This window comes from Suricata suricatta, chromosome 2 (assembly GCF_006229205.1).
Source record: "Suricata suricatta isolate VVHF042 chromosome 2, meerkat_22Aug2017_6uvM2_HiC, whole genome shotgun sequence".
In the NCBI taxonomy this organism is placed as follows: Eukaryota; Metazoa; Chordata; class Mammalia; order Carnivora; family Herpestidae; genus Suricata; species Suricata suricatta.
In genome coordinates, this window is record NC_043701.1 from 60,636,868 (window position 1) to 60,647,004 (window position 10,137).

A 10,137-nucleotide genomic window follows, 5' to 3' on the forward strand; every position below is an offset into this window, starting at 1 on the left:
TCAGAAGTACTTAGCACTCATGGGGGTCAGTCCATAGAGCACGTGACTCTTGATGTCAGGGTCATGAGTTTGAGCTCCAAGTTGGGCATAGAGATAACTTTAAATAAAACAAGGACTAGGCACTCAAATAATTTCCTATATTCTAATTTCCAGAAACTGTAAATATGTAAAGTCATGTGGCAAAGAAGAATTAAGGTAGCAGATGGAATTAAATTAGCAAATTGATTACCCGGGTGGACACAATACAAGGGCTCTTTTGTTTTTTCCTTAAGTAGGCTCCACACCCAATGTGGGCTTGAACTCACAACCCAGAGATCAAGAGTCACATGCTCTACAGACTGGGTCAGCCAGGCACTTCTAATCACAAGGGTTCTTAAATGAGAAAGAAGGAGGTAGAAGGTCAAAGTCAGAGTAATGTGGTATAAGAGAGACTGACTCAAAGTCTCAAAGCCATTGGTGGCTTTGAAGGTGGAGGAAGGGGACCATGAGCTAAGGATACAGGCAGCGAAGTCATGTGAAATTGCAGAAGGCAAGGAAACAGATTCTCCTGCAGACCCCCCAGAAGGAACCAGCCCTGCAGACACTGATTTCAGTCTCTTAACCCTCATCTCAGACTTCTAGCCCCTCGAACGGTAGAGAATACGTTTGTGTTGCTGTAAAGCACTCAATTTGTGGTAATGTGTTACAGTGGTAATAGGAAACCAATACGCCTACTATAAAATAAGTGACTGTGATTTATATTACTTTATGAAGTTTCCAGTAAGCTGATTACATTAATTTTGCCTGCTCATTTCCTACCTAGAGGTAGATTTACATGGAGTTAATGAAGTTAAAGCTCGGGGTCTTTTAAGGTACATAGGAATCCTAGGAATGCTGATGTTATGGAGTGTTTCTAGATAGGAAAGAGGAGTTGAGGTGCATCCAGGAAGCATTCTGGATAAATCACCCAAAGACCTTAGAAAAAGGAGGGGTCTGGATTTCCAAGGTACAAGCAATTTGTTGTGATTTCTGTTCCCCTTCTGAATAAATTCTCCTGTTCAACCTAATCTTTCTCTGGTGATTTTATATTCTTTTTCTTACAGAGAACACTCCAAATTATATCTGCTCCAGGCCCTCCCACAAAATCCTAGATCTCCCTGTGTCTTTTGTCTTTTATTACTTATTTAAAAAAAGTTTATTTATGAGGTGCCTGGGTGGCTTAGTTAAGCGTATGACTCTTCATTTCAGCTTAGGTCATGATCTCAAGGTTTGTGATTTTGAGGCCCATATCAGGCTCAGCGCTGACAATATGGAGCTTGCTTGAGATTTTCTGTCTCCCTCTCTTTCTGCCTCTCTTTCAAAAATAAATAAATAACATTAAAAAACATTAAAAATATTTATTTATTTTGAAAGAGAGCAGAGGGAGGGGCAGAAAGAGAGACAGGGAGAATCTCAAGCAGGCTCTGCACTATCAGCATGGAGCCCGATGCGGGGCTCAAACTCACGAACTGTGAGATCATGACCTGAGCTGAAATCAAGAGTCAGATGCTTAATGAACTAAGGCACTCAGGTGCCCCTGTCTTTTTCTTTTTTAAAGACTTAAAAACATCACACACACACACACACACACACACTTTAATTAGTGGGAAAAGAAAGAAGAGATGTAATTAAGGTTCAGGGGGCTAATAAAGCCCTCACACCAGGGCCTTCCATATCAAAGCCGCCAGTGGGATCTGAAGGGAAATATGTTAGTGCCCAGGAATAGGGACTTACTAATGCTTTAAGAGAGTTGGTCAAAAGTGTAGCCAATTCTGTCATGATCTTAAGATAACAGGGCACACTCTAAAGAGAAGGAATGGAAAGAGTCATCTGGAGAGAATCTGAAGCATTAGAATGGAAAGGAATTCAATCCAAATAAGCAAACATTTATTGCATTCCTCAGTGGATGGGCAGCGTGCTTTGTCTGGGGTGGCAGGCGGATGGCTGCTTACAGTTTTTAGGGCAAGGCATCATTCTAAACTGCCCCATGGCACATTGTCATACATAGAGCAAGAGCATTCACTTTTTTTATGTTTTATTTATTTGAGAGAGAGAGAGAGGGAGAACACAAGCAGGAGAGGGGCAGAGAAAGGGAGAGAGAGAGAATCCCAAGCTGGCTCCATGCTGTTAGTGTAGAGCCTGACTCAGGGCTCAAACTCATGGGCCAAGTGATCATGACCTGAGCCAGAGTCAGATGGTCAACAAACTGAGCCAGCCAGGCAATTTACTTCTGAGTACCATTTTTTGTAGGAGGTTCATAGTAGCTTATTGCAGAAAAGCTCTTTCTGTGTATCACCTCCCTTAGTTCTCAGCAAGTCCAGGTGGCAAAGTCTTGTTCTCACTGTAAAGGTAGAGAGATGGAGAGGCCAAGTGGGTAACAAAAGAGGTGGATTTGATCACAGGCAGTCCATGCACACAGTCATGATGCTCTACTGCATCTAGAGCTTCTTCCACCAATAAAGATGCTCATGAAGCGGCCAACAACAGTGGGTAAGTTAAATGCTCTGTGTCATAGGACAGTGGTGTCATCTCCATTTCAGGCCCTCACACACTGGGAGCTGAGGGCATGGTCCCACCACTGACATTCATTGCCTGGGTCAGGAATTCTGTTTTTTTAAGGGAACTCTACCCCCCATTATGGGGCTCAAACTCACGACCTTGAGATCAAGAGTCATGTGCTCTACCGACTCAGCCAGCCAGGCACCCCCAGGTCAGCAATTCTCAGTGGTAGGAGTGGTGGAGTGGGCATGTGAGAATGACTTTATGTAGCTTGAAGAAACCTTGCCCCCTCAGGCGATGCTTATATGACCTATTAAAGGTTTGGTTAGAGAATCCTGTTGTAGAAGAATACTCATTGATGGGGGGACAGGGGATTAAAGCAGGACACAGAGTAGTATGTATGGTATAATTTCATTTTTGTCAACATCTATACCTATTTGTAAGACCATTGACCAAACCCCTAACCTGAATTATTATGCTTTCTCTACTTGCCATCTATCTGGTTTCAAGAGAAAATAAACAAACTTAAACAAAACCACTTTCTTAGGAAGTGAATGAGCCCCTGTGGAGGGTTATTTCAAGTTATTGACAGAGAAGTGGTGGTTTTGAACCTCTTCATGTTCCAGGAAATCGGCAACCCTTGGAAGAAACGACAGGGAACTTCTTTACCACAGGTGGTGCTTCAGGGAGAATAAAGATTTCTGGAGAAACGATACAGTTTCTGAAGCAACCTGGCTAACCAGGAAGGCATCTAGTTTGGGAGCGGAAGGGGTATGCAAAGCCCAAACTTCAGCTATGCTCTCTGCTCAGATGTAGGAAAAGGAGTGTTCACACTCAAGTTCCTTAGGAACTTACATCCTTCCCAGTTCCCATAATTACAGCAAGCTCTTAGGCACTATGTGTGTATACAGGACGTAACAGAATGCTCTTGTGTTTATGTGCTTGTCCACCTTGTGGCAAGAGTCACAGCAGAGACAAAGGAGGAAAATAGGCCAGAGGTCTGCTTCTCTGAGAAACTGTTGTGGAGTGGGACCCACACATGTTGTGGGAGACACATGGCATGCTGCTGGTGGACTAATGATGATTAAGGTAAATATAAAAAGCTGAACATGCAGAGAAAGTAGAGGATATGATCTAACATCATGACCCTAACCTAAAAGACCAGGGAGACGACACTCTGCAAGTAGGAAAGGTTTTGTGCTGTACACAACAAACAACTTCTGGCTTTTTAAAAAAATTTGTTTTTTAATGTTTATTTATTTTTGAGAGACAGAGAGAGCACTAGAGAGAGAGGGGCAGAGAGAGAGGGGGGGGGGAGACAAAGAATCCAAAGCAGGCTCCAGCCTCTGAGCTGTGAGCACAGAGCCCTACCCAGGGCTTGAACTCACGATATGGGAGATTATAAACTGAGCTGATGTCAAATGCTTAACCAACTGGGCCACCCAGGCACCCCAAATTTTGGCTTTTTATCCATGACTAGGCCTTCAAGAGAGACGTGTTGAAAATATGTGATGTCATTCATTTATCCCATTATTTTTCGAGCCGCAATTCAGGGGAGGCATGGTGCTTAGGGATGCATGTCAGGGACACAATATCCTTCTCTCTTGCCGCTTTAGCTTTCGTGGCCTCAAGTTCCTGGTCTAAGATGGCGACATCTGTGTTTCAGGTAGCAGGGCAGAGAAAGGAGAAAAAAGAAGAAATTGCTATCATATGACATTCCTACTTCTATCTACAAGGAGACTGGAAAATATCGTCTATATGCTTGATAGCTGTGTGTGAAAATAACAGGATGAAAGAATGGGTACCAGGGGACAAGAGTGCTCCTGGCCACAAGTATCTATTGCGGGCATCTCAGCCTTGGCAATGTGGTGTTTTGGGTCAGATACTTGTTTTGTGTACGTGCGTCAGCTATCCTGTGCCGTGTGGAGTGGGCTCAGCACATCCCTGGCCTCTTCCTGTCAGGAGCATTCCCCTAGTTGTGACAACCAACATCTTGATGCTCATGTCCCGCGGCATACCCTTCCTACTTCCTGTTGAGAAACGCTGTTCCGTGGTGCGCAGGAACGATGTTCGTCACCATGCAGGAGACAAAACCAAACCAAAAGTGAAATAATTTCAGACAGTGATAAGAGCTATGATGAAAATAAAATCAGGCCAAGACAGGGCTGGAATGCAGGATGTTGCGTATGCAAAAGTCCTGAAAGAAGAGAACTTGGCTTGTTGTAAGACGAATCAGAGTGCAGGTGTGGTTGGAAGGGAACGGGGAGCCCGGAGAGTGTCGGGGGTCCAGTCTTCCATGCGATGGAGACTTCAAGCAGGGAAGACATGATTTACGAGAACATACAGTAGAGGAGAAGGATCTGCCAGAGGAGTCCAGGTGAGGAAGGAGGGGCTCAGTTTGGTAGTGGAAACCATGTGAAACAGAATTGTCGAAGAACAAAAATAACAGGTGTCCATGGCAATCTTTGATTGGCCCCCTGGGGGAAACCAAGGGTGCCTGTTTCCCACATTGTGAAACTCAGTCCAGCCCATGACAGATTCGTGCTTTCTGTTCCTGCATTAGTTTCCTACGGCTGTTGTAACAAGTTACCACAAACTTGGTGGCTGAACACAAACATTTTATTGTCTCATAGTTTTGGAAGCCGGAAGTCTAAAATCACCGGTGTCTGCAGGGTCACGTTCCCTCAGGAGGCTCTGGGAAACATCTGTTCCTTGCCTCTGCCAGCTCTGGTGGCTGCAGCACTCCAGTCTGCCTGTGTGGTGGCAGTGACTTCTCCTGTGTGGGGACATCATCCCTGCCTCTTTCTTATAAGGATACCTGTGGCTGTATTTAGGCCCACCCAGATTATTCAGGACAATCTCTCCACCTCAAGATCCTTAGACACATGTTCATGTTCACCATGTAAGTCATACTCACTTTTGCCATAGAAGAGAGTCTTTCTAGCTTCCGGAGATTAGGACATGGATCACTTCTGCAGGGCTGTTTTCCAGTTCTGCAGTGCTAGAAATCACTTTGGCTATAGGGAGGAAGACTAATAAAGTCATATTTGTTTAACAACTAAGGTAGAAAGCATCGATGTGATATAATAAAATTTTTTGTAAATTGATGAAAGAAATGCCAAAAAGAAATTGAATTTCTAATAAGTGGAGTTTCAAGAATTCTGGCAAAGGTAGGCTGAAGGATATAAAAGTTCAGAAGAGCTTCACGGACTTTAGACAAATCCATTCTAGATATTATCTGTTTATGAGGACTGCTATATTGACACAGTATAATGTGGGTGTTTGAATGTGAGGTGCATCCCAGGGCCTTGTTGGTAGTGCTGGGCACGGGCTGTCCAGCAGTGGTGGGACACAGCTGGGGGCACAGCCAGAAGGTGGTGGACAATGGAATGGGAACGCAGAACCAGACCAACGCATGGAGGGAGAGCGCGACAACAGGCACAGGTGCGCGCAAGCGGTTGTAGGCGGGAGGTCCCAGGAGGAAGCAGGAGTTGTCACATTAAGAAAGCAGACCAGCACCAGAACCGTAAACATAAGTTTTTAGGGGTCCAGGCAGGCTGGTGGACTCAGGACAGTTAAACTCCAGGCTGTAGATTGGGGTTTAGGGTAACGTAGTTACCAGTACCAAGCCCAAGACAGAGCTAGGCAAGCAACTGGGATGACTCATGCCAGACCCTAGAGTGCTTGCTTAGAACTTCTTAAGCGCTACTTCCTGGAGTCCAGAACCTCCACGCAATACATATTTGTTTATAACAGAATTTGTTAAGCTCCATGGGTGGTAAGGAGAGAGTAATAGGCATGAACAAGCATAGCTTGAGAGGCAGTTCATTATGGTGACTCTGGAGCCAAACTTCCTGGTTCAACTCCTGGCTAATGCTAATCCCAATATTTTATTTAGCAAATTATCATCAATTTGTGTATAAACACTAGAATAGCATCTGGGGAACTGGAATAGACTCTGATCCTGGCTCTGCTACTTTGGGGAAACTGCTTAAACTTTTAAGGCCTTGGGGTACAGATTTCTAAAACTGAGAGGGTTGTTAAAATTACTTAAATGTAAGCTTTTAAGTGCTTTCTGGCGATCTTTCAAATCCTTACGCTCTTAAAAGGGTGCCCAGGCTTTTCTTGCTGTAAAGTCTGAAAAATTTCGAGGGTCACTGTGTTTTCTTAGTTTACATAGTAATCCTGACCTAAAACATTATTATTCCCATTTTGGAGATGAGGAAACGGGAGTCTAGCAAGTTTGAATAATTTGTTCAAAATCACACAGCTAAATTAGTGGTGTAAAGCTGGATGGATTTGATTTTAGTCCTGCCAATTCTACGGCTGGGTATTTTCTGCTTCTCTGTTATTTTGTTACTAGCCTTGATTTCTGCATGGGAGGCGAGGTCACGAATGCTTGCTACCTTCTTCATATTTACCCACTTGCCATTTCCACGGTGATACTCCGAGCTGCCATTTACTCAGGTCCCTCCTCCTGCAGCACCCCTGCCCTGTTGCTCACGGTGCCGTCAGCCCATCTGGTCTAACTCCATTGCTCTCTCCTGGTAAATGTCTCCTACATTTCTGTGTTCCAGCAGTAGCTCCTGAGTTACACCTGAAATAAAATTCTTACATATTCACTCATTTCATCTACATTGCAATGAAAAAACTTAAGTATGCATGAAATTGGTGCTAAAATGACAATAAAGAACAAAGGATGAAACAAATATCAGGAAAGTAGAAACTCAAGGCATTATTTTCCATTTCCTTTTATATTTAGGTCTTTATGAGACCAGAAGATGATTTTCATGTCTAGACATTGGAACAACCTAAATCATATTAATATAATTACGATCATTATCATGTTCTAAAGGAGATTCTAAAGGAATATGAATGGAAAAATAGTATTTAATATTTAGCTTTCAGAATACAGATACATCTCAGAGAACTGTGACCCCAGTGTATGTATATTTAAGGTAACATTTGTAGACTTAGTAACTCTCACAGCAAGGGGAAACATTGCTCTTTGGATATGCTCTACGTTAGTTTTCTAAGTAAAGAATTCCACATTGTTGTAAAATAATTTTAAGTTCAGTGCATGGCAGTTATGCAAACAGATGTAAACTTCATTACCAGATGAATTTTAAAAAGGTACAATTCCTACTTATTATGTGGTATTAACACAAATGTCAACAGAAACAGTCCAACAGATATAGAGGCACAGTAGCAAAAATATAATTATCGATATCGTTGTCTTACAAGAGTAAACTATAGTGTCATCAGGCTTATAAAAAAGAACAACTAAGGTCATTGTTTTTATATTTTTGCTCATCATGACTCTTCCCCATGTATATAATGACTACTTCTGATCATCTGTCCTTATTTAATCTATGGACAAATGTGCTGACACTGAATACTGTTTTCAAATACATCAGCATTACTGTCATCTGATTAAACAGATTGTGATGACTGAAAACACAACACAGCTTTTTAGGCTATTAATGACTTTATCAACTTAAAAGTCTAATTTTGGAAGTTAACGGGCTATAAATTTTTCCTTTTATTGGTAAGCAGTGAACCCACCAGTGTTCCTCTCAGTATCTTACTAGGGTGTTAAACATGCTTATATTTTACAGAAGAGCTGGAATAGAGACTTGACAATATATCTGAAACATCATCAAATATTGTGACAACACCATTAGGATAACAGCCTACATGTGGCATTAAAAAAATTATTGGCTGGTCATAAACAGTAGCTTTTACTGAATTTTAAATTGTACAGGCTAACATGATAACATCTGTCATCTTCACATGGTGAATCACCATCTTCATTAAAGTTCACAGGCCTTTCTTACTGTCTTTCCCCAAACGATTCTGCAAGAAAACAAAAAATAACTCAGGTAGGTATAGCCAAGAATGAATAACATTCACAGATACGACAAGGAGCTTTTTAAAAAGTTCTCTTTTCTGTTTATGGTTGTTATGAGAATAATCAAAAATGAAAATAGGGATTGAGAATGTCTCAAGCCTAAACTACAAAGTTTGTGGGTTTTACTTGAAAAAGGGGGAAAAATAACACTCCTGATAAGTTCATTTGTTTCCCTGCCCTAATCTACTTTGCTTTTGTTTCACAGGTTATGCCAGAAAAATAAAATTTCTAAAATTCCCCTCTTATCAACCTAATAAAGATTTGTGTCAAGGAAAGAATGAGGGGGAATGAAACCCCCAGATGGGACAGCCGTGTGTGTGTGTGTGTGTGTGTGTGTGTGTGTGATGCAGATATTTTCCAGAAGAACTGAGTTCTCAAATTTGTACTCTTTGCTGATCACAAGACGACTATAAAATATCATTTAAAACTGGAGGAAAATGGGATGGAAATTAACCTTCAGAGATCATGTGCACTCAAGAAAGCAAAGTCTACACTGAGGAAAGAAAACGGGATCACACGGAGTTGCAGTGCTACTGCTTGTACACGAGGAGCTCATTTAGCTCTCTGTCAGGCTGAGTATTAATGCTTTCAGAGAAACTTACTAACTTTAATGTTAAGCAACCAAATCAGAAGACAGGATTAGAGGAAGTATTTTGAATGATAAGGTACCATTTTCACATGTTTATATATGTCTTACTACTTTACATAAATATCACAGCTTTAACTACTGAATGAGAGAAGATATTTGCAAATAATGTATCTGATAAGAGGATAATATGTAAAATATATAAAGAGCTTATGCAGGGCACCTGGGTGGCTCAGCTGATTAAGCGTCAGGACTTTGGCTCAGGTCATGATCTCACGGTTCGTGAGTTTGAGCCTCACATCACACTCCCTGCTGTCAGCCCAGAGCCTGCTTCAGATCCTCTGTTCCCCTCTCTCTCTGCCCACTCCCCTGCTCATGGGCTGTTTCTCTCTGTCAAAAATAACACCAAACTCAACATCAAAAAAAGAAAACAAAACAAACAACCCAGAACACCAAACCTAAATAATCTGGTTAAAAATGGGTGGAGAAACCTGCATAGACATTTTTCGAAAGAAGACCTACAAATGGCCAACAGACACATGAGAAGACGCTCAGTATCACTCAGCAGGGAAATACAAATCAAAACCACTATATCACCTTACACCTGTTAGAATGATTAAAAGAAAAACCACAAGAAATAACAAAGTGTTGGCAAGGAAGTAGAGATAAAAGAGACCTCATGCACTTGTTGGTAGAAAAATAAATTGGTGTAGCCACTCTGAAAACAGTATGGAGTCTACTCAAAAAAACTAAAAATAGAAGTACCATATTACTTGGTATTCCATTATTGGGCATTTACCCAAAGAAAACAAAAACATGAATTCAGAAAGATATATGCACTGTTATGTTTGCTGCATTATTTACAATAGCCAAGATATGGAAACAACCCAAATGTCCTTCCACAGATGAAAAGATAAAGAGGTGATGTGTGTGTATGTATATATATATTACTCCGTGATAAAAAGAAGGAAATCTTGCCATTTGCAACAATATGGATGGACCTAGAGAGTGTAATACTAAGCAAAATAAGGCAGACAGGGAAAGACAAATACCATGATTTCACTCATATGTGCAATCTGAGAAACGAAACAAATGAACAAAGTAAAAAAGAAACAAAAAAAAA

At 41.5% G+C, this 10,137-nt stretch overlaps 1 protein-coding gene across 3 annotated transcripts in view; it reads right to left on the minus strand.

The window, feature by feature from the left end:
- Positions 1 to 7,252: 7,252 nt before the first annotated feature.
- Positions 7,253 to 10,137, minus strand: part of BCAP29 (B cell receptor associated protein 29) — a 48,323-nt gene continuing 45,438 nt past the window's right edge. For all 3 annotated transcript variants that reach the window (XM_029927155.1, XM_029927136.1, XM_029927146.1), the window contains exon 8: positions 7,253 to 8,373. In XM_029927155.1, the coding sequence (XP_029783015.1) occupies positions 8,338 to 8,373 (36 nt within the window). In that variant the 3' untranslated portion in view covers positions 7,253 to 8,337. The remainder of the gene's footprint in view (positions 8,374 to 10,137) is intronic.